We start from the raw sequence: 24974 nt of genomic DNA on the forward strand, positions 1-24974 counted from the left end.
AAGAGGCAGAATACATTACTATAAAGAAGAAGAAGAGGTTGGAACTTGGTATTTCTTATAATTGGGGTACATGAAAAGAAAAGGATACGAACCTGGAGAAAGTAGGAAGAGCTGGCATCAGATGAATCCCTTTCCTGAAAAGGACAAAGGAAGGCTGAACACCCACAGAGTTTGGTGTAGAAATATTTCAAGCTCAACAGGGAAAACAGTGGGATGGAAGGGAGGAATTAAGAAGGTAGATTTTACCCAGAAGGGGGTAGTCAAAATCAAAACAAACTTCCTGATCCTAAAGGAAAAATTAATAGGGGGACTGGGGAAGGAAAGAAAAGAGCCAGGGTAGAATAGGGTGCCTCAGGTTGCCTTTTAGACAATTGATTAATGGCTGAACCAGTTGTACTATGTGGTATAATGAAATATTATTGCTCATTAAATGATGAGACAAATTTTAGAGAATCCTGGGTAGTATGAATTAACACAGTAAAGTGAGCAGAACCAGCAGAACAGTTTGTGCAAGAACATTGTTAAAAACAACATCTCCAAAAGACTTAACCCTGGTCAGTACAGTGACCAACAGGGTTTCCAGAACACCTATTCTTAAGACATTTACTCCCCTCCAGACAGAAGTGATGGTGATGGGGCAGCTAGGTGGCACAGTGAGTAGAGCACTGGCCCTGAAGTCAGGAGGACCTGAGTTCAACTGTGGCTTCAGACACTTGATACACTTACTAGCTGTGTGACCTTGGGCAAGTCACTTAACCCCGATTGCCTTGCCTTTCCCCCTGCAAAAAAAAAAGAAGTGATGGACACAAGATGTATGAAATCATACATATTTTTGGACATATCTACTAAGTGGATTCATTTTGCTTGACCGCTCATTACGATCATTATTTTCTTTTCATTTTTTAATTAGAGGGAGATAGGTTAGCAATAGCGATGTCAATAAAAATGGCCATGAAATATTTTTAAGTTTAAGAAAAATGATGGTACCTTAACGGTTCTTTTAAGAAAGATTTTCTTCTAGGACCCAATCCTTAAGGATGCTCTGTATTATTGTACTATTTTTAAGGATTTATCATGTCATATTTGCCATGTAATTACTTTGTTTTCTGGTTACGGATGCCTTTTTTATGTGAAATACTGGATTTGAGGTGTCTAAAGAGGATTTATTATTTTTACTATCAGAGAGGTACAAGTGTTAATGGGTTTTCCCATTGAAATTCCAGCCTGTAGCTGCTTGTGCTATGCCAGTAATGAAGGGTTGGAACATCCTTACAAACTCAGAGAAGTCCAGGAAAGCAAGGTACTTTACTATTACTATATTTTGAATGTTAACCTCTAATTTTTATCCCATGAGTCCAAAATTCAGCTTCACACTTGGGAAAGTTGACCTTTACGGTTGATGAAAGACTGGGACACTGAGAATAAAGGCAGTGCAGGAAAGCTGGTTGTGGTGATACTGAGCCATGAGGAGATGTCAGTGTGGTAGGACTGAGCTGGCAATAGAAATAGGCTGCTCACCTTGTGTTAGTGAGTGCAGTTCGCTTACCTTAGAGCATTGCTGCATAACTTCAGTTGCCACTATCATGCACACTTAGGCAGTTTTGCCTACTCATTTTTGTAGTATGTAACTATTTGTTTGCAATACGAATGTTCTGATTTTGTAATTGTAGGGGAAAGTGAGACATGAATACCCATTTTTATTGTCACAGGTAGAGTTTTCTAGGTTCTTCAATGAAGCTTGAAGTTCTATGCCTTCACTATTTCTAAGCTACATAATTGAAATTATTTGTTAGCAGAATAAGTTAAATGATGGACAGTTGTGTTGGCTCATGTTTAATAACAGATGCAAGGTTTTAGAGAAGAATTGCGTATTAGTTTTCTGGGTCAAGAAAGTCAGCATGGTATAATGGCCAGAGAGGCAGCTCAAAAACCAGGAATGTGAAAGCCCAGCTTGGACACCTCTGGTTTTGTGACCTTGGGCAAATAACTTAACATCTCTGTTCTCTAGGCAGCTCTCTTAGCCTATAAATTCCAAAGATGGTGCCAACCTTCATTGGTAGAGGGAGCTTTTTCAACTGGGAATTACATATGCCTTTGAAATCTTAAGATTTAATTTCTATCCCCTATCCTTATCTCCTGATCAAAGGATCAATATTAATTGAGGAAAAAGTGTATGTGAAATGTGTTGACTTCCTTGGGCAAAAAGTACCATGTAAACACAGGATGATGGTGGTTATTTGACTAATTTCGCACATTATTTTCCCTTACAGAGAAGGTGTAATGGAGTTTTTATTAGCAAATCACCCACTAGACTGCCCTATCTGTGATCAAGGAGGTGAATGTGATCTGCAGGTGTGTATTCTAATGCTGTAAAAATTACTGAGCTTGTCTCAGATTTGATTTTAATAGGTGCGTTGGTTTAGCTGTCTCCTGTGATTTCATCTAGGACCAGTCAATGATGTTTGGCAGTGATAGAAGCAGATTTTTAGAGGGAAAACGTGCTGTGGAAGATAAGAATATTGGTCCGCTTGTAAAAACCATTATGACTAGATGTATACAGTGTACTCGGTGCATCAGGTAAATTTTTTTCTTTTTTTGTATCACATGCATTAATTTCCTTGTTTATTTAGTATTTATAAAATGTGGTTGAATAATAATAGTGGAAAGTAAAGTTTTCTACAGGTAAAGTCCCCTGATAAACTATGAGGTTTCTGAATGGTTTAGCTGTAGAGTAATTTTTAAAATATTGCCTGTATTTCAAGAAGTCATTCTACATCTTGAAGACCTGGACATGAAACAAGCCTTCTATAACTAAGTCCTCAGTAAAGAATGAATTAGTGTATGAAAAAAATTGCTTTAAACTCAGTGGGGGAAAGGGATGATGTTGTACATTCGTTGATACCACTTTTCCAACTCTTATATCTTCTTGAGTGATGCTAGTTTGTTTTAGTGGATAGCATAAGAGGTTTAGGTGGCTTCTTTTTTTAGTGAGGTTCCATTGGTGGGGGATATTCGAAAGTGGGAAGATAATAGGAGAAAATAATTATAAAGAACTTAGTAACATTTCAGTGGACATGTTCTTTCTCTACCTATAATGTAGTCAAAATAAAATCAAGAATTTTGTCATAGAGAGTTAACCATTACATAGATGGGAGCCAGAGTATACATTCAATTTAGGAAACTTGTTGGAAACCATATTGACAAAGCACTGTTACTATGAGTGGTACACCAGGACATGAAGAAAACTTTGATAGACACAATTCTTTCTAATGTTATTATTACAGGATTTTATTTAGAATAGAATTAGGCTCTCGGAACATTGAAAGGGATAAGGTATGGTCCTTGTTATCCAGGAATTTATCTAATTGTGGAGATAAGATATATGGAAAGTATAAGGCACATATGTGCCCAGTGCCAAAAGAGTAGTACAGACAGAGGTCTGCAAGAATTCACGGGACCCTTAGGTTGGAGTCATTAGGGAAGATTTTAGAGGGGAGGTAGAGGGTGGGGAGGAACAGAGTCAAGATGACTGAGTGAGAAGTAGCAATTTTGCCTCAGCTCCACCACAGGCTCCTCCACAATGACCTAGAAAATGCACCAAATTAAATTCTGATCAGGAAAACTAGTGAGACAACACAGTGAGTCATTTTTCCAGCAGAAAGCAACTTAGGAAGATAGAGAGGTCTTAGACACTGGAGTCGGGGTTGTCCAGGGCAGCAGCAGAGGGAAGAAACCTAGCACTCAGGAGTGGCAAGGGGACTAAACACCTGAACAGAAACAGATCCCAAGGGATCCCTGTACTAGCATTGGGAGCAAGAATGGTGCCATCTGGCAACTCTGTCACCCACTATTCAGTTCAACGTCACAGTTCCACGTCACAGTTCCACAGTGGAGAGTAGTAGTCACAAGAGACAGAGGACCTAACTGTGTATGGAACAGACCAAGTTCCAGAAACAAAGCTGTGTAGCCCTGAGCCAAGAGCTGAGGTGGGGGGTCGGAGGGTGGATAGGAATGATGACTCAGTTGTAACTTTTAGTCCCGCATGTAAACCTGCAGTGCAATAAACCATGGGGGAGCCAGCAGTTCAGTCACTCTGAACCTGCAGAACCTTCCAGCAGGTTAGCAGTGACTTGGGTCTAGCAGCAGGAACTCAACCACACACAATCCAGCTGACCCAGACCAAGTCAGAAACTTGTAGAACTCAGACCGGGGAGACAGTGAACAGACTTCTATTCAGATCACATCATTTTGAAAGCACTGAAAACTTTTTTTTAATAGAAAACTTGTTTATTATTTCATTGCTATAACCAAAAAAGATAGTAGATCCAATTTGTTTTCACATAGGCTATGAAGAGTGAAATAGTCCTATTTACAAAATTCAGTGGGTAGGAACCAAAGAATATTCAAGAAAACCGTGATGTAGTAGTTCCAACTGCCTCGGCAAACACAGAGCACTGAAAACTTTCAGGCCCTCAGAATGAGCTGTGAAAGAAGCAAAGGGACATAAAAGACACAAACTTGGGCCAGACCTCTTCCTTCCTTTCCTTCCTCCCCAAGTGAGCAGAGCCCAACACTAACATAAAGTCCAAAACCAAGAAATAGGCTAGAAGAATGGACAAACAACAACAAGAAAAGGAACCTAACCATAAAATGCTATTGTGACAGGGAAGATCAAGACACAAACTGAGAAGATGAACAATGTGTATAAGGAAAACTCCAAGAAAAATGCAGATTGAACAGAAGTGCAGTAAGAATTCCTAGAAGAGATTTTTAAAAAGAGGTTTTAAAAATCAAATAAGAATGGCATAGGAAAAATTGGGAAAAGAAATGAGAGGTATATAAGAAAATTATAAAAAAGAGAATTAACCAAAGAATTACAAAAAATACGGAAGAAAACAACTCCTTAAAAATCAGAATTGGCCAAGTGGAAGGAAGCTAGAGTGGAAGTAGGATTTGAGGCTGGGTCTTGGCTTAGATAAAAGAACCAAAGGTGGCATTTCAGGTAGAGGGAACGGTTTACACAATATATAGAGGCAGTAGTACACATGATGTGATTGTTAGAACAACTTGGTTTCTTTGGCTTTTATCTGTTGACCTTGAAAATAACTAAAAGCCATATAGATAGAGCGGCAGCAGTAATATATTATTTTTATATACGTATACAGCGTTTAAAGAACATACACCACCAGGTTGCCTGCAGGGTGACTTTCCTTGGCCGTAGCAACTGTTAAAAAGCATATTCTAAGTTTGAGGCATTATGAATACACCTCACCTATAAAATTACAAATCTTTGAAGTACTGAAGTGTCACACAGCACCTTTGTGAGCTTGGCAGGGCAGGCATAAATATTCCCATTATACAGATGAAGATGAAATTCAAAGAAGAAACATGGTATGTCATGGTAGAAAAATCTCCAGACCTGGGGAGACAGGTGATCAGTCACCTCTACACTCCCACTCTACATAGAACTTACTTGTCTGATCATAAGCATCTCTTTTAGTCTCTTAGTCCCAATTTTAAAAAATTATGATACCGGCCGTACATTCCTTGTGGAGCTGTTGTAAAGATTAAATTACCTAAATACGTGCAAAGTGTTATTAAAATGTCAGATATTACTAAATGACTTGCTCGACTTAGGTTGGATTTCTAATCAATATCAAATATCAATAAACGTTTATTGAGTGCCTTTTACATGCTAAGATTGCTGAGTAGAGACACAGTCATCCAGCACACGTTTATTAAATCTTACTGTGTGCCAGGCATAGTCCTCAGGCTTGGACTACAAAGAAAAAGTGAAAATAGTCTGCCTTTAAGGAGCTTACACTCATTTGGATAGACAACATATAGGTATATATGTGAGTGGAGGAGCTTGCAGTTTAGCTGAAGAGGTGAGACTTAAATACATGAAGAGTTATATCATGTAAGACAATGCAAGGAAAGGGGGTATGGTAGGAAAAGCACTGAGTTAGACCCAGGATACTGAGGTTTGACTTTCTGCTTTGACACTTTGTGACTGGGAAGAAGCCTCTGACTTCTCCGAACCTTGGTTGACTCATCTGTAAATACTTGCCCTATTTATTTAATGGAGTTGTAAGGAAAGTACTTCCTAAACTGTAAAGTGATTAGAATATGTAAATCAGAGCTGTGGTCATGAGAAAGTTAATTACCAAATGAATAAAAAAAACTCAAAAGAGAAAGAAAAAACTGTGAGGAAGATCATTAAGTTCTGTAGCCAAAGGAAGGGGCTACTGGTTTACTTTTTATATTTTTGGTCTCTAATTTTGTTTCTGTTATCTTTGTAGGATAGAGAGTTAAAAAACCACTTTGGAGTGGTGGTGGTATTTTTAATTATACTTGGGAGGTTCTCATTCTTGAAAATAAACTGGCATTTTAAAAATGTTTTCTTTTAATGAAAGCTAATGTATGGGGGAAGCTATATAATGTTGGATTTGAGGATTTGATGGCATATTTTTATCCACCAGGTTTGCTAGTGAGATTGCAGGAGTGGATGATTTGGGTACAACAGGAAGAGGAAATGAAATGCAAGTTGGAACATATATTGAAAAAATGTTCATGTCTGAATTGTCTGGAAATATCATTGATATCTGCCCAGTAGGGGCTCTTACATCTAAGCCCTACGCCTTTACTGCACGCCCTTGGGAAACAAGGTTTGTATCTTCACAGGCACACTATATTTGTTTTTCTCATTATTTACCTATTACTTGAAAGGAAAATTGGTGTAGTGATTAGAGAGCTGGCCTCAGAGCCAGGAAGACCTGGGTTCAAATCCTACCTCTTACACTTACTGTCTGTTACCCTGGGTAAGTCACTTAGCCTCTCAGTAGTCTAAGAGACTCTCTAAGACTATGAACTTCAGAGAGGTGCCAGAGTTCTCTATACCAATGAGATTAGCATTCCACTTCCTGTCCCTATCCCTTTTCAACAATTTATAAGCACTCTTAAAAGCTATTTAAACTTAGTTGTGTTGGTTCCGTGAGATCTTAGTACTGTCCTTAAAAAATTCAAGAAAATGCCTGCATTGCATTCTATGATAATGTTTAGCTTGTGCATATTCTATTCCTATAGTGAACTTGGAAATGAAGTCCAGAAAGCTTATCCACAGATAATGAATTTAAATGAAAGGGTTTTGTTTTCTATCTTTTGGGTATGTCATTGTTTTCCTATGGCAAGCAGTCATTTTCAAAGCTGATTTCCTGTACTAGCAATCATTGAAGTTGTCTCCAAATTTTCAGGAAGACATTGAAAAATTACCGCTCTTAAATCTTCATTTGATTTGTAGAAAGTCAGAAATTGGTTAGAAACACTAGTTTTCTTCAGGTTTGAAGCTAATTTTTGAATTTCTAATTCACTTTTCTTTATTGGAGTCAGCACAAACTATATGATCACCTTTCTCCTTTCTCAGAAAGACAGAATCTATCGATGTTATGGATGCGCTTGGAAGTAACATTGTTGTCAGCACGAGGACCGGAGAGGTTATGAGGATTTTGCCAAAGATGCATGAAGACATCAATGAAGAATGGATCTCTGATAAAACTAGGTACATATGCAGCTGCACCAATTTTCCTTAAGCCTACTATTGAGGCATAAAACACCTTTTGATTGTCATTCTCTGTCTGCCGTATCATTTCCTATGTGGGCTATTGTATAGGAACAGGACAGTTGGCAAAGAATTAATTTAATCTTAAGTTTTTCTATCTTGAAAATTTATGTGATCATACTTTACACTATGTAGTGTCAATTAAACAGTTACTAAAGTTAAATATTTGTAAGTAAAAGTAATCACAGAAAATCAGGAAAATGTTGAAACTACCATATTAAGCATAGTAGCAACTCATGATTTCATAGGCAGTCCTCTTTTTTTCTTTTTTTAATTTATTTATTTAACATATTTGGTTTTCAGCATTGATTTTCACAAGAGTTTGAATTACAAATTTTCTCCCTGTTTCTACCCTCTGCCCCACTCCAAGATGGTATATATTCTGGTTGCCCTGCTCCCCAGTCAGCCCTCCCTTCTGTCACCCCACTCCCCTCCCATCCCCTTTTCCCTTCCTTTCTTGTAGGGCAAGATAAATTTCTATGCCCCATTGCCTGTGTATCTTATTTTCTAGTTGCATGCAAAAAATTTTTTTTTGTTTTTGAACATCTGTTTTTAAAACTTTGAGTTCCAAAAACTCTCGCCTCTTCCCTTCCCACCCACCCTCCCTAAGAAGTCAAGCAATTCAACATAGGCCACATGTGTATCATTATGTATAACCCTTCCACAATACTCATGTTGTGAAAGACTAACTATATTTTGCTCCTTCCCAACCCATCCCCCTTTATTGAATTTTCTCCCTTGACCCTGTCCCCTTTCAAAAGTGTTTGTTTTTTATTACCTCCACCCCCATCTGCCCTCCCCTCTATCATCCCCCCCCCCTTTTTTTTATCTTCTTCCCTCTTCTTTCCTGTGGGGTAAGATACTCAATTGAGTATGTATGGTATTCTCTCCTCAGGCCAAATCTGATGAGAGCAAGATTCACTCATTCCCCCCTCACCTGCCCTCTCCCCTCCTCCCACAGAACTGCTTCCTCTTGCCACCTTTATGTGAGATAATCCACCCCATTTTATCTCTCCCTATCTCCCTCTCTCAATATATTCCTCTCTCATCCCTTAATTTTATTTTGTTTCTTTTAGATATCTTCCCTTCATCTTCAATTCACCGTGTCCTCCCTCTCTCTCTCTCTCTCTCTCTCTCTCTCTCTCTCTCTCTCTCTCTCTATATATATATATATATATATATACACATATATATATATATATACATACACACACATATATACATACATACACATTCACTTATACATATATATATATAAACATATATATATATGCATATTCCCTTCAGCTACCCTAATACTGGGGTCATACACGTCATCTTTCCATGTAGGAATGTAAACAAAACAGTTCACCTTTAGTAAGTTCCTTGCAATTTCTTTTTCTTGTTCTTTTTCTTGATTACCTTTTCATGCTTCTCTTGATTCTTGTGTTTGAAAGTCAAATTTTCTATTCAGCTCTGGTCTTTTCACTGAGAAAGCTTGAAAGTCCTCTATTTTATTGAAAATCCATATTTTGCCTTGGAGCATGATACTCAGTTTTGCTGGGTAGGTGATTCTAGGTTTTAATCCTAGCTCCATTGACCTCCGGAAATACCGTATTCCAAGCTCTTCCATCTCTTAATGTAGAAGCTGCCAGATCTTGGGTTATTCTGATTGGGTTTCCACAATACTCAAATTGTTTCTTTCTGGCTGCTTGCAGTATTTTCTCCTTGATCTGGGAGCTCTGGAATTTGGCGACAATATTCCTAGGAGATTTCTTTTTGGGATCTATTTGAGGAGGTGATCTATGGATTCTTTCAATTTCTATTTTGCCCTGTGGCTCTGGAATATCAGGGCAGTTCTCCTTGATAATTTCTTGAAAGATTATATCTAGGCTCTTTTTTTGATCATGGCTTTCAGGTAGTCCAGTAATTTTTAAATTATCGCTCCTGGATCTATTTTCCAGGTCAGTGGTTTTTCCAATGAGATATTGCACATTGTCTCCCATTTTTTCATTCCTTTGGTTCTGTTTTATAATATCTTGATTTCTCATAAAGTCACTAGCTTCCACTTTCTCCAATCTAATTTTTAAGGTACTATTTTTTTCAGTGTTCCGCTGGACCTCCTTTTCCATTTGGCTAATTCTGCCTTTCAAAGCATTCTTCTCCTCATTGGCTTTTTGGAGCTCTTTTGCCATTTGAGTTACTCTGTTTTTTAAGGTGTTGTTTTCTTCAGTGTATTTTTCAGTATTTTTTGGGGTCTCCTTTAGCAAGTCATTGACTTGTTTTTCATGGTTTTCTTGCATCCTTCTCATTTCTCTTCCCAGTTTTTCCTCTACTTCTCTAACTTGCTTTTCCAAATCCTTTTTGAGCTCTTCCATGGCCTGGGACCAGTTCATGTTTTTCTTGGAGGCTTCTGTTGTAGGCTCTTTGACTTTGTTAACTTCTTCTGTCTGTATGTTTTGGTCTTCTTTGTCACCAAAGAAAGAATCCAAAGTCTGAGACTGAATCTGGGTGTGTTTTCGCTGCCTGGCCATATTCCCAACCAACTAACTTGACCCTTGAGTTTTTCAGCAGGGTATGACTGCTTGTAGACTAACGAGTTCTATGTTCCACGTTTGGGGGGGATGCGCCAGCTCTGCCACACCAGCACTTCTCCTTCCCCAAGAACCCCCAACCCGGACTGGGCTTAGATCTTCAGCAGGCTGTGCACTCCTGCTCTGATCCACCACTTAATTCCTCCCACCAGGTGGGCCTGGGGCCGGAAGCAACTGCAGCTGCCCCACCTCCACTCCTCCGCTGCCTGGAGGCGGTGGCCAAACCAAGAACTCCTTCCACTCCTGCAGCTTTCCCACTAACCTTCTCTGTTGTCTTTGGTGTTTGTGGGTTGAGAAGTCTGGTAACTGCCACAGCTCACTAATTCAGGGTGCTAGGGCCCGCTCCGCCTGGCTCCTGGTCTGGTTGGTCTGCTCCGCTCCCAGCTCCCAGGTGTGTGTGGGATAGACCTCACCCAGAGACCATCCAGGCTGTCCTGGGCTGGAGCCCTGCTTCCCCCTGCTGTTTTGTGAGTTCTGCAGTTCTAGAATTGGTTCAGAGCCATTTTTTATAGGTTTTTGGAGAGACTCGGCAGGGAGCTCATGCTAGTCCCTGCTTTCCAGCCGCCATCTTGACTACGGCAGTCCTCTTTTTTGTATTTTTTGTATAGGGAAATGTTCATGCTTGTTGATGTTTGTCAAATTCATGATAATGGAGGAAAATTCTTCTAAAGCAAAAATGGTCCAAGTTGTTAGCTTATTTCTTTAAGTGTATATTTTTAGAGTTGAGTAGATAGAAGGCACTAAATTTTAGTTAGAATTTTAATGTTTTAGTAAACAGATACTTTCTGCTATGTGTTAGTCCTTCATTTCCAAAAAGTGGGCTACATTATTAACACTTAATAGTTGTAAATTGTTTTGGACACTTTAAACCATGCAGTATTTTTGTCACGTTTCTTCTGTGAAGTCTTTAAACTTGAATGTTATAGTTGATCCTTTAGGAGGACCCTATAAACATTATCATTTTTGTTGTACAGGTTTTCCTATGATGGATTGAAACGACAACGACTTACTGAGCCAATGGTCAGAAATGAAAAAGGGCTTTTAACTTACACTTCATGGGAGGATGCACTCTCTCGTGTAGCTGGAAAGGTAAGGAATTTAAAATTAAAAAAACTCTGGTAATTGTAATTTTTCAAAAGGGTCCCATACAAAAACAAGAGGAATATTCTCTGGTTCCCTGCTTCTCCCTGAATTATGTTTCTGGTGGACAAGGATATAGCATTTAAATGGAATTGTCATATGCTTTGGACAATTACTGAGGATTACCTACCCCTCAGTTCAAAACTACTGCCACCTTTCTTACCCATCAAGGTAGCATCATTTTCCTTGGTCTTGGCATCACCTTGGTTTCTGATTTTTTTTCCTCAACATTTTAGATATATTTAAAGTTTGTGCAGTTTTACAGAGTAGCTCTAAAGACTCCTTTCCATGATGTTTATTGAGTTTAATTAGCCTTAAAAAGCAGAAGTTTGGTCTAATTTTTTTTCTACTAGAAAACATTTCAACTTTGAACTTTTGAATGATGGCTAGATTCTTTGTTTTTATCTAGCCTATTTTAATAGATACTGAGTGTTGACACACAGATATTATTCTCTTCTATTTCTAGTTACAGACAGTTCAGGGCAAGGACGTGGCAGCCATTGCAGGAGGTTTGGTGGATGCAGAAGCCCTCATATCTATCAAAGACTTACTTAATAGAATAGACTCTGATTCCTTGTGTACTGAAGAGATCTTCCCCACTGCAGGAGCCGGGTGAGCAACTTATAACAGGATTTTTTAAAGGTCTCACATGGAATATTTTATGTATTTTAGGTGTAAACAAGTATAACATAACAAAATATATAACATAAAATCATTTAAATTTGGAAGGCCAGGAAAAATACCCCTCTGTACACACACTGATGTGCTCCTATAACCATGCCATCCTTGACAGACCCAAGCATAGAATGGTAGGAGCTGGATGCTCTAGATGGATGCGATACTTGATCAAGACTAATGTGATTTGGAGAACCCTTCATAGCTTCTTCACAGACAGTGCTATTGATTAGATGATGTGCTTTAAAAAAAATTGATTGTTTTAATCAGTCACAAATTCCCTTCCCCTCATCTTATCACTTCAGTTTCCATAACATTATACGTATATTGTGTTTCTAGCACAGATTTACGCTCTAACTACTTACTTAATACAACAATTGCTGGTGTAGAGGAGGCAGATGTTGTCCTTTTGGTTGGAACAAATCCACGCTTTGAGGCACCTCTGTTTAATGCTAGACTTCGGAAGAGGTTGGTATTTCCAGAGATATAATAAGTTTCTGTAAGATAGTTGTTTATATTTCTACACAGACCTGTTTGTGATTTATATCAAATCATGTATTGGCTTACTCCTAGTATTTAAAAGAATGTGATATGAACTAGTAATAGAAAAGATAAAACAACTACGTGTTTGACTTTGTAATGATAAACATACTCTGGAAGACTTCTCTACCATTTCCCGTATAGTTTGAAAGCTCCTTCAGTCTTCCACTGCATTTGGAAAGAGCAGCAGCTTATTTGCTGGAAGTTTATAACTTACACTAGAGCATCTGTATGAATAGCAGAAGGGTAAGGGTGTGTTGGCAGGGAAAATCAGAATAAAACATGCAGATTTTTTTTCACTTATGTTCTGGTTCTCTTTATGAGAGTAGTATTTGTGCTTCCATTTGGTTGACATGTTAAATGATTTAGGTTTAATTGCAAAGTCAGGTGTTTTATTTTTCTAAACATGTAGCATTTTCTGTATGTTGATTAGACTAGCAATAATAAAAAGTTTTAACTGCTTAATTTAAAATTGAAACTTTATTGTGATTTATTGTCCTTGTTATTCCAGCTGGCTTCATAATGAGTTAAAGGTGGCCCTTGTAGGCACAAAAGTTGATCTGACATACAGCTATAGTCACCTGGGAGATTCTCCAAACGTCCTTGAAGAAATTGCTTCAGGAAGCCATCCATTCAGCCAGGTTCTCTTACAGTAATACATTTATTTAGACTTCACACAATAGCCTTAGCAGGCTGTTACATTATATTTGTTAAGACCATAAACCAAAACATCTCTATAACATTGCGTTAGCTAGTAAAGAGTATGTTTTGTGTACACCTAAGCTTTTGAGCATCTTGTTGCAAACGCAAATTTTGGTTAGTTTTTTTAATAGCCAATTTCTTAACATTTCTTATCCTTGGGGGCAGTGGGGATATGTGTGTATGTAAGTACTCATGCGTGCATACATACATGTTTAAGGTGTTTCTTGCCTTTGAAATCACTATTTTCTTTGTTTATTTTGTATAGGTCCTGGAAGAGGCCAAAAAACCAATCATAGTTTTAGGCAGCTCAGCACTCCAACGAAGTGATGGAGCTGCAATTTTGGCAACTGTTTCTACCTTTGCACAGAAGATCAGGATGAAAAGAAAAGTTGGTGATGATTGGAAAATTATGAATATCCTTCATAGGTTTGTTGAAAATTTTTACCCGTATTCTGATTTCAGTACTTTCTGTTTTATGCATTGTGTGCAGTACTTAATTCTTGGGTTTGGATACAGTTTGCATATTAACTCAATAATTTCATGAAACAATGGCCATTCCACTTGATGTTTGGGAAGAAAAATCACATATTTTAATTGGTGGTGTTTAGGAAGAAAGTCTTTTAAGTAATTCGGTGAGTCAGCATAACCTCGGCTCAGTGGTGCATTGGCATTTCCTGCATTGATAAAAGAAGAAGAATCGACTTGTCTCTGTAAGATGGAGGTAAAATCATGAGTTAAATTGTGGAATATCTGTATACCAATTTTTACTTTCCTTAAAATAGTAATGAAAAAATGCCTTGGCATTTCCTCTGACCCTCCCTTAAGTGTGAGGTATTCCTGTGTCAGTGCAAAGGGAAGAGATGTTTTTATCCTTGCTGGTCTTCACATTGTTAGGACTGTAAATATTGTACTTTTGTAATGTCCATCCCTGTCCTCTTTCCTCTTGTACTAGAATCACAGAACCATAAGCCATTAACTGGGAATTGGAGCAGACATATCAAAAAGATATGTCAGGTTGTATGTTGATCTATATAAGTTTTGGAAAGAGTGGAGCCAGAAAAAAAGGGCACAAAATCTTTGTAACTTGACTTAACCTCAACATTCCGTATCTCTGCTCATCAAGAAAGAAGGGAGAGAGATCTTTATAGAGCAACAACATATATTGAGAGAAGAGTGGAGATTATAGTCAGAGCTATCTTGTTTTCTGTTATTTTTTAAGGCAGAAGAGCAGCTAGCTTCATATCCAGAGGATATTTGGAATTAAAATTTCTCCCCTGTGCCTGGATTTAAAAAACTTAGTTATATACGGATTAGGGTTTACAAAACATAATACAGGTGCTTTTATTTTCCTTCTTTTGGATTGGTTTTATATTATTTAAGAATCTTTCATAAAAAAATAACTCACCTTAGGTTTCCTTTAACAGAACCTTCCCCTAATGATTTAGAATCTATTTGTTTTCAGTAACATTGATTATGTAATGAAAAATACATACTAATTCTTAGTGAAGTTTGCAGACAACTAACAGTAATCAGTTCTCTATTCACTAGATTAGAAGATTGATTTTAACTCAAACAACAAATATTTACTATAAAGTGTACTTATACCAGGTGCTGTCAGGTAATAAAGATAAATAAGTTATGTTCTGTGCCTTCCAGGAACTTAGTCTTGCAGAGGACTTCAGAAATACAACAATGAGCTGTAGATTACTTCAAACTTAGAGAGTACATGATATACATCATTACTGTCAAAAGCTTAATTGTTTCTGAAATATAGAAGTAATCAGTCAACAAGCATTTATTAAACTCTTTATTAGCTAAGCACTGTACTAAACACTGGGACACAAAGAAGAATTTAAACAGTCCTGGCCCTCAAGGAGATTATGTTTTAATGGTGGAGACATCACATAGTAATCAAAACACACAGAATAAATACAGAATACTTTACTTTGAAAGAGGACCAAGAAAGGACTCCCAGAGTGTGGTCTACTTAAGCTGAGGATTCTGAGAGTCAGACCTTGAGAGGTAGAGCATTCCAGTGGGGAAAAGCCAGAGCACAGGAGCAGGAACAGCAGGTCAACCAAGTATGGCTGGATCACAGGAAGGAGAAAATTGGAAAGGTAGAAAGAGGCTGGTTGTGAAGATGCCAAATAAAGGACTTCATATATGATCCTAGAGGTAACTGGGAGCCAGGGGAGGGTGGAGGAGAATGATACGGTCATACCTACCCCAGGGAAATCACTGGCATTTGAATGAAGGATGGATTAGAACTGAGGGAAACATGAGATAGGGAACACAACTAGGAGCAGGAGCCTGTTGCAAGAGACCAGGTGAGAGGAGATAAGGGCCTGAGCTAGGATGATGACTGTGTGAATGGAGAAAAGGAGAGGTAAGGGATATTGCAAAGGTAGAAACCATAAGACTTGTCAGTGGCTTGGCCTGTGTGAAGTGAATGGAAGAAAAGCCAAGGGTGAAAGGTTGTAAACTGGTGTGACTTGGGAGGATGGTGGCACATTAGACAATAGGAGAGCTCAGAAGAGGGGAGAGCTTGGACGTGTTGAGTCTGAGATGCCGCCTGGACTCCCGATTCAAAGGGTTAGTGATCCTGGACTAAGGAGAGATAACTGAACCCACAGGAACTTGTGAGATCACCAAGGAAGAGGGAGAAAAGAGATGAGAACCCAGAACAGTCTTGGGGGACACGCAGAGTTAGTGGGGCAGGACACCAATCAAGAACTAGCAAGAGATAGAGAACAGTCCTGGGGACCCAGAGAGGAAAGAATGTCCAGTGTTCACAGCTGCATGCAAGTCAGGAAAGAGGAGGATGGGTGATCAGAAGCCCTTTGGAGAAAAAAGTTTCAATTGAATGACGAGGTTGGAAACCATATTGCAAAGGATTTAGAAGAGAAGAAATGGAGGTACCAATTGTGGGAGTCTTTTTCAGGTAGTTGGGTAGAGAGAAATGTCGGTTCAAGGGAGGGTGACAGAGACATGGATGTTTTTGGAGGCATCAGGGAAGGAGCTGGTGATGAATTTCTGAAACTGCAAGTTATTGTTAGCAGTGTGAATTCTTTCTTCATCCTTTGTGGCCCCACATCTTGTCACTGACTCACATTTATGGGTCTTTCTAAATTTCTTGGTTTCTAAAGTCTAACCTTTAATCACAGTGCAAAAGGATAATTATTCTTTTTTTTTATTTCATCATTTTTTCTTTAATTTTTTAAATTTATTTTACCAGAACACAAATACAGAATAGAGAAAAGAAACAAAAACATATCATAAACTTAAATATTAAAACTTAAATACAATACAAAGTAAAGAAAAAAGAAAAGCATGTCACGTGCATAGCAGAACGTAAGAGAAGATTCAAAATATGTAACAATAAATTTTCATTTCAAGAAAGCCTGTGTGATGAAAAGAATATGTCATAGAGATACTATGACATAGTGGTCAGAGAGTCTGTCTTGGAGTCAAAAAGACCTGGGTTCAAGTTCTGCCTTTGACATTTACTGGCTGTGTGACCCCACGTGAGTCATAATCCACACCGGTGAAATCACAGCTCTGGTTTTCCCTCTCTTCGTTCCTCAGCTCTCACACAGATGTGTGTGGTCATCTTTTTCATGGGGGCAGTGGAGACAATATATCATACCTGTAATAAAAAGTTGGCAGAATTGTGCAATAGTAGAAAGAAACTGACCTCTGGAGCGCCCAGGCTCTAGTCAGGCTCTGACACTGATGGCTTTGTCTCCTGGGTGCACTTCTTTGAGGTTCAGTTTCTTCTGCTGTGAACTGTAGTTAAGCTAGGCCTGTCTCTAAAATGTTGTCTAATTTCAACAGCTCCTATGAAAGTATGTTGAGAATGAACAACTCCTTTTTGTGATAAATGGGAACCATCCAAAAAGAACATTGTAGTTAAAGATCTTTAGATAGAGTTTTCTAGTATCCTTTGGTAAATATTGTGCTATGGAAAAACACAGTGGTCTGAGGGCAACAGATCATCACCTAATTGCCAATGACAGGATTGCAAATGACTTTTAATCTTGGTAGTCCCTTTTTTGATGAGCAAGAAAAAGGATAAAGCTTTAAAGGTCACATTGGCATCATTGAATGGAAATGGAACTAGGCATTTTCTGCAAAGTGTATCATTTTAATATGAATTTTTATTGTCGTACCACAGGGTGGCAAGCCAGGTAGCAGCTTTGGACCTTGGTTTTAAACCTGGAGTAGAAGTAATTCGGAAGAACCCTCCCAAAATGTTGTTTCTTTTGGGAGCAGATGGAGGTTGCATTACCCGTTCAGATTTGCCAAAGGATTGCTTCATTGTCTATCAAGGTAACTAGTCATATATGTTGAAATGGAATAAAAATAGAAGGGAACAATACAGTCAGGCAGGGTCCCTCTTGAAATTTATCACCTTTTATTTTAATGTGCTTAAAACTGTTTGTTCCTCAGTACATTTAGTGAATTAAATATATTCTACTTGAATACTGGGGGATCAGGCCTACTTATATAAACCTTAATTCTATGATGTTTACAGTTATTAGCTGCAGCAAGAGTAATTAATCACTTCAAGCTACGAAGGGAAACTATAATATTTATATGTAAAGTTGCTGTGTGCAAATGCTGGAGAAATAAAGAGTTTAAGAATAAAGTGTAGACAATATCATCTTGGCAAAAAATGCTAAGAGGAAACTATGTTAATCTGGCCTGTCTCTTTAGACTGTTAACTTTTAGCTGTTTTAAGAGCTATTTTGGGAATCTTCTATATAATACTTTAACATTATGAGTCTTAAATATTCAGTCCACATAGCTAGAACTTCACCATTGTGCCTCAGGGCATTAATTAACTTTAGGCTTTGCACTTCTTAGGCTTTTTTTTTTAACCCCCTATAATTTTGTTTTTTTTTTACTAAAATTACTCCAGTTAATCTTTATGTTGCACTGCTTTCATTCTCATGCAACTTAATATATTTTTGAAATTATATGAAGATATTCTGGCTAACCTTGTGTTAAAATAAATACTCTGTGTGTGTGTGTGTGTGTGTGTATGAATTGGCTTGCCTTTCATGACACTGCTATATTTAGAGACAACTCCCTTTGTATGATTTCTTTCTCAAGGATTTTATTAATAATTATTAAGATTGTTAAAGGTATTATCCTTACTTTTCTTTCCCTTTCTTTCTCTTCATAGTTTTCTCAATCCCATAAATCAACAAGTTTTTATTAAGTGCCTGCTATGTGAAGGGTACTATGCTAGGGATATAAAGACAATAATGAAGAGTCCTGCCCTCAAGGAGCTTATATTTTGTCAGTAGAGACAATATTTACCTTAAAACGTACATTAAGAAATATATACAAACCATCAGTATAGGCCAGTTTTTGTCACTGGCATCTTGGGGGATCAGGAGATGTTTCATGTAGAAGGTGGAACCTGAGCTGACTTTTGAAGGAAAAAAGGAATTCCAGGAAAACCATTCCAAAAGCATGAAAACAGGAGATAGAGTGCCATGTGATCAGGAAGGGCACCAACTGCTAATCACTGCCCAATTCAGTTCAGTCTGTGGTTCCCAGAGCTGGGGGGCCTTACCTAGTCCCGTGGGGGCCTTGCCCAGTCCCATGGGGGCATCCACATCAAACCACCAGGATTGCTCAGGGAGTCGATACTGTGCTTCCTGCCAAAGCCAGAGAACCCCACTGTGACTGGATGCAGAGGATGGGACCCCACTGTGTAATGCGTGTGGCATCAGGTACAAAAAGTATGGAATCCACTACCCTGCCTGTTGGACTGTACCTAGGAAGAGCATCTGCCCAATGGGCATTGTATCGGTTATGGGGCCTGGCTCTGTACCCCACAAGGCCCTAGCAGGGACCGCAGGCCATGACTCCAGTGTCCAGCCCCGGGTGCCCTGGCTCCATGGGGAGAAGGAAAAGAGTTTCCCCAGAGAAGCTACAAGGAGAGCAAGACAGGAAGCAGGGATCCCCACTGGCCCCGGGCATGGCCCCATTGAAATGTGGATTCCTATCCCTGTGGGGAGGCCAGAGCAGTGACCTCGATCACCCCCCACCCTCCCACTCATCCAAAGAAAAATATCAGAAATAAAATAGATCTGTTCATACAAAACAAACAAAAAACCGGGTGCCAAGGGAAATACAAGCTTTAAATAATACAGTATCGCAACCTTGAGGCCACACATTCCCCACCCTGATCTAAGCCCATGGAACTTAGAAGTTAATATAGGAAAAGGAAGCGTGAAGCATTAGAGACCTGCCAGTTTATAACTTTATGGTTTTTACAAAATTTGTTACTCATTTGCCCCTCAGAGCCCCACAGTGAGGCTGGTAGTACAGGTATTCACCCCCTTTTATGGAGGAGGACCTGTAGCACAGGAGAGAGCATCCTCAGAGTCACAGAGATCATTCAGCCTGTTCATGGGCAGAGCCAGGATTCAGATCCAAGGCTTCTAACTTGCTGCCTTTAATACACTGTGTCTTCACAACCAGATGTGCCATGTGAAAGAAAAGGGGCAATATTTATAATCCTCTATATGGATTAATGTTTGTGAGGACTGCATTCTTTAGCCATCCTTTTTTTTTTTTTTTTAATGGCAGCAGAAGCAATATAATAGAAGGATTTGGAGGCAGAAGACCTAGGTTCAAATCCAGGCTCTTCTCTCAGGTGATTGTTAGGTCATTTACCCTTTCTTGGCTTCTGGTTCCTTTTGGAAAAAGCCCTGGCTTTGGAGTCAGAAATCCTGGGTTCAAATCCTATCCCACTATCATTTACCTTTGTGACTTGACTTCTTTGGGCCTTGGTTTCCTCATCTGAAAAATACGGGGGTTGGACTAAGTGCCCTCTTATGTCCCATCTAACCCTGCGTCCTCTTTGCCTCAGAAAAGTGCCCTTGTGCCATTTAAACATCTGTAAATGAGTTGTTGGGGTTTTTTCTTATGTCAAGGAATGATTTTTTTTCCTAATCAAAATGAAATGTACAAGGTAATAGCCAAGTTCTCATTTTTTCTACTTGAAAAACTCTGACGCAGTGTATCAAAGTATTTTTTATTTAAACTTATTTTCTGTTTTCATTTTTTTTGGAAGGACATCATGGTGATGTGGGAGCTCCTATAGCCGATGTTATACTCCCAGGAGCAGCTTACACAGAAAAGTCCGCTACTTACGTCAATACAGAGGGCAGAGCACAGCAGACCAAAGTAGCAGTGACACCTCCCGGCATGGCAAGAGAAGACTGGAAAATCATCCGGGCTCTCTCTGAGGTACGATTTTGAAGGCATTTCACAGTGAGGCTGCTAATCAGGCCTCTGAACATGAGTGTGCATCAGGCTGGAGTCTCAGATGAAAGTCTGAAGTCACTAGGAGGGGCTCCTCTAGCTCAGAAAGTGTTCTCAGAGCCCGAGCGCTCAGAATTGGTGTTCTCATCATTCTCTTTTCTTTCCTTTTTGTTAAAAACACACACAGCACTGGCGAGGTTTTCCAAAATAATGTCACTGTCTCCATTTGCTTTTACTATGAAAAAGATCTATAGTGAAACAGACAATTTTAATTTGTACATGATTATTGTAAGTGATTAATCATCAGGGTGAGAAGATGTTTATTCAGATTTAACTTTAATAATTCATTTCCTTTTTAAAAGTTTTATGCCATTTGTTTTTTTACATCATTTTTGAATATACCCTTCCTAGCCTATCTGGGAGCCTGCTAATAAAAGACCTCCTTCCCACCCTCCCCCCCCCCCCCCCCCCACCCAAAAAAGTTGAGCAAAATCAATGAATGTTGACTGCACTGAAAGTGCATGTAACATCCTGCACCTGTTGACCTTTGTGCCTCTTCAGCTATCACTCACTTCTAAAAGAATGCCTGTATAAAGGCACGTTGTCTGTGCATGTTACTCAAGACAAAACAATCCACTGAAAAAACGGCAGAAAGGGAAGAGAGCCCTGATCCGGGAGTCAGCCCGGAACAACTGGCTTTTCAAGCCTGCCTCGGTCATCGAGGAGCCGCCACGTTTTAGTGGGCACATCATTCAGCTTTTCTGAACTTTGGTTTCCTCATCTGAAAATGGGCCTAATAACTTTGATGCCTATCTCACGGCGTTATTTATTTAGCACAAATTCCTATAAAAATTTAACCTATATCAGTATAGATTATGGCTTTGATAACTCAGGTATTCCAAACTACTGGTTAAAAAATTGATAGCCAATGGACATAAGTACCAAGGGGTAATAGTATTCTTATTTCATGTTAAATAAAATTGAAAATCATTTCATTTTTTTCAGCATCATAACAGCATTTTTATTTCTGTTTGGGTGATTTCTAGATAGCTGGTATGACTCTTCCTTACGATACGCTGGATCAAGTGAGGAATAGATTGGAAGAAGTGTCCCCTAACCTGGTCCGGTACGATGACGTAGAGGGGGCTAATTATTTCCAAGAAGCAAGTGAGCTAGCCAAGGTGTGAAATGCTCGCCCTGAGCGTTGTTTAGTTTGTTTTTAACGTATATCAAATGGTGTGATGGTCTTCATTTTGTGTTCTTCTGGTTCTCATTTCTTTTTTTAGCTAGTGAACGCAGAGCTCCTCGCTCAGCCTCTTGTTCCACCTCAGCTCACAATAAAAGACTTCTATATGACAGGTATGGCCTTGCAGAGCCACTTTCATAATCCATTTTCTGTGTTTTGATTGGTCAGTAGAGCTACTGGTGCCTGTTACTTTTAAAGTGGTTCTAGAAAATAAGGGGGAAAAATACTGAATGTTAGAAGTTATTAATTGGCCTTTTCAATCAGTAAAATGTCTTTGAATCACTCCCTAGCACAGGTTTAGTTCCAAAAAATCCAGAAATAGTGAAATGATTTAAAGTGTAAAATTGAAGGTGATATTTTTGGAGTAGCTACTGGGCAGGTCTTTTGGAGCTTTAAGATAAAGTGAATTAAGGAACATTTGTTTTTTAATAAAATGTTAAGGTATATAGGTTAAAGTCTAAACAGATCCCAGGAGCCAAATTACCATAGTAAGTGTTATAGTAATATAGTATATATGGAAACTGAAAATTTATCTGACTTCTAGATCCAAACTAAATTTGTCATGCCCTCTATTTAAATGTTTATCTTAAATATGTTGAAGGTCAAGATGTTAGAGAAGTAGATCAAGTATCTAGACCAAAGATGGTGGTAGTGTTGGGTCATTGTGATCACCTGATAGCATATGAAAGTATATATAAATATATAAAAATATATTTAAATATGCAATAATAAATATAAATATGTATCTATAAATATTATATTTAAATAAGATGTTATGCGATAAACTCCTATCTTCAAAATATATTGGTTGACGTTATAACCTCACAATGTACATAGTACATTGACCCCACTTTTTTTTCTAAGCCTGAATAATTTTACGCCTTTTGTTTAAAAATAAATAAATAAAATCTTTTCTCAATATTTTCACAGATCCTATTAGCAGAGCATCACAGACAATGGCCAAGTGTGTGAAAGCTGTAACTGAGGGTGCTAAGGCGGTAGAGGAGCCATCCATATGCTAGAACATCACACACAATGAATGGAAACCCAGTTTCGCTGCAAATAGCTAACAAAGACAAAATTATGTTGCGATGATCCCTTAGAGGTTCATCACTCTATAAAAACAGTCTGAATAATGTAATATTTAAGGTTTTATACACCAGTGCTTACTTGAAAATTATATTCAACAAAGAGCTTACTGCATTGAGAAACATTTATGCATTTGAAATGTTCGGTTGTGTACAAACGTTGTTAATTACATAGTTTATTAAATACAAATGTGGATATTCTTTTGTGTGAGAGCAAAGATTTAATGTCTGTAAAAGCAAATACAAAGAAAATCATGAAAACGAGAACTGAAAAGTTTTTGTTTTATCTTTGTCAGTTAAATTTATTACAGGGATAAAATGTGTGGGCAAAAGTTAAAAATCATCTCTTTCTAGGGCTAGGAACTTCACATTATAGCTAAAAATATTAAGTATTCTATGTCATTTTTAGAAAAATTCTTTCATGTATTAGAAGTATACACCGGATAGATCCATTTTAGGCAATTGTGATCCATTATTCCTAGGAATTTACACTTACAAGTTTTGCTGATACCCACATTTGTCCTTCCTGTGTTGGTTCTATCTTTTTTGTCTTAATTGCTGTGCAGCACTTTGTTTTTCTCTAATAGATTTTTGTGAGTATGAGGGAGGTAACAGAAGTTACAAGAGATAAAGAAGCTAGTATAAATAGAAAAACAGAGACCCAGAATAAGGCGAGTCATAGTTCAAGGAATACAAATTAAATTCCAGTTGTGATCACATCTTCATTACTATAAGTCCCTAGTCAACTGTGCTAGTATTGGAAGACAAAGCCATCAGTTTTTATAACCTTCCATTGTCCCAGTTGACCTAGATTTGGGAGCTATTGGTTTTCCTGGTATGCCAGAGAGACTCTTTGAATTGTGAATCATTGGCCCCATTATGAAAATGAGAAACAACATCTTTGTGCACAGGAGGCTTTGCCCACCCTCTAATAGCAACTGTGGATCCAGAAATATTATTTCACTTGATATTAGGCATTACTTCGAAATTTAGCTAATATAAACCCACAGTTGCTATAAATTATATATCAGATTTAAACTTCATTCAAAAATCTTTTCTAAACTTCACTGGAAAGCATAATGAGAGGCGAGGGAAGTGTGTTTTATAAAAGAGTACAAGGGGAAGGACCAAATGAATGTTGGTCTGGTAGGATGGAAAACCTGCTGAATGATGTGGCCTGAGTCCTAGCTTGTCCCTTAATTCACTGAAACCTGGGGCTAATCATCTTACCTCTCTGTGGCTTGTGTTCTTCATCTGGGCTAGATACAGCAGGGGTTGCAAACCAACAGCAAGGTCTTTGTAGGCCCCACCCCTAAGCTAAGAATGATTTTTATATTTTAAAGTTACTGTATTATTTTTGTAAAACAGGGCCTTGACCTCTGGATTTGAGCGTCTCTAAGGCCCCTTTCAGTTGAAAATCCATTACTCCTAGAAGTAAGATTTTTACCAGAGGCCTAAGGAATGATGTCAAGGACAACTCTCACTTCATAGTACTTGGCAAATACTTGTTCTAATACTTCATAGGATTTTTCAACTGAAAAGGACATTAAGAACATCTAACTCAACAACGTTATAGGTGAAGAAAATGGAGTGGTTAACTGATTTGTCCAAGGTCCCAGAGCTAGTGACATACCTATGATTAAAACCAAGATCTCTTGACTCCCACAGTCTAGCTTTTTTTCTACTGCAATATATCTGTTGAATGATTTGTTGTGCCACAGAGAAAAGTTGGTCTTAATACTTTGTAGTCACACTTCATAAATATAAGGTTAAATATTAAGGTGAACATGGATATACATATGTTAAAAGGGGCCTAAGGAAGTAAATACCATACCTTACTGGCCTAGGAAGGAAGATCTGGGATGAGAAAAAAAGAAGACATGAATAGGTAAGTGATCCAGAGATATTAACATACAGAACTGAAGAGGATTGCAAAATGTGAAGGATTGTTCCAAATTAAAACAACTCCCAAGTTTTTGCCTCACGCAACTCGAAGTTACAAAGATGATAAAAGCTAAAAAAATGTCTGATGCATGGCTTATGGGAAGAATTTGTTCAAACATTTTGGAAAACAATTTGGAATTGTGTGTGAAAAGTCCCTAAAGTGT

The 24974-nt window shown here is 38.3% G+C and overlaps 1 protein-coding gene across 1 annotated transcript in view; it reads left to right on the plus strand.

Moving 5' to 3' along the window:
- NDUFS1 (NADH:ubiquinone oxidoreductase core subunit S1) overlaps window positions 1-23133 on the plus strand; it is a 31601-nt gene extending 8468 nt beyond the window's left edge. The window contains exons 4-18 of the mRNA XM_036754290.1: window positions 1224-1300; window positions 2271-2352; window positions 2447-2577; window positions 6483-6668; window positions 7424-7558; window positions 11166-11280; window positions 11798-11943; window positions 12346-12474; window positions 13058-13187; window positions 13514-13674; window positions 17423-17577; window positions 20342-20517; window positions 21579-21713; window positions 21819-21891; window positions 22709-23133. Coding sequence (XP_036610185.1) covers window positions 1224-1300; window positions 2271-2352; window positions 2447-2577; window positions 6483-6668; window positions 7424-7558; window positions 11166-11280; window positions 11798-11943; window positions 12346-12474; window positions 13058-13187; window positions 13514-13674; window positions 17423-17577; window positions 20342-20517; window positions 21579-21713; window positions 21819-21891; window positions 22709-22800 — 1923 coding nt within the window. The 3' untranslated portion in view covers window positions 22801-23133. The remainder of the gene's footprint in view (window positions 1-1223; window positions 1301-2270; window positions 2353-2446; window positions 2578-6482; window positions 6669-7423; window positions 7559-11165; window positions 11281-11797; window positions 11944-12345; window positions 12475-13057; window positions 13188-13513; window positions 13675-17422; window positions 17578-20341; window positions 20518-21578; window positions 21714-21818; window positions 21892-22708) is intronic.
- The last annotated feature ends 1841 nt before the right edge of the window (window positions 23134-24974 follow it).

This window comes from Trichosurus vulpecula, chromosome 4 (assembly GCF_011100635.1).
Source record: "Trichosurus vulpecula isolate mTriVul1 chromosome 4, mTriVul1.pri, whole genome shotgun sequence".
In the NCBI taxonomy this organism is placed as follows: Eukaryota; Metazoa; Chordata; class Mammalia; order Diprotodontia; family Phalangeridae; genus Trichosurus; species Trichosurus vulpecula.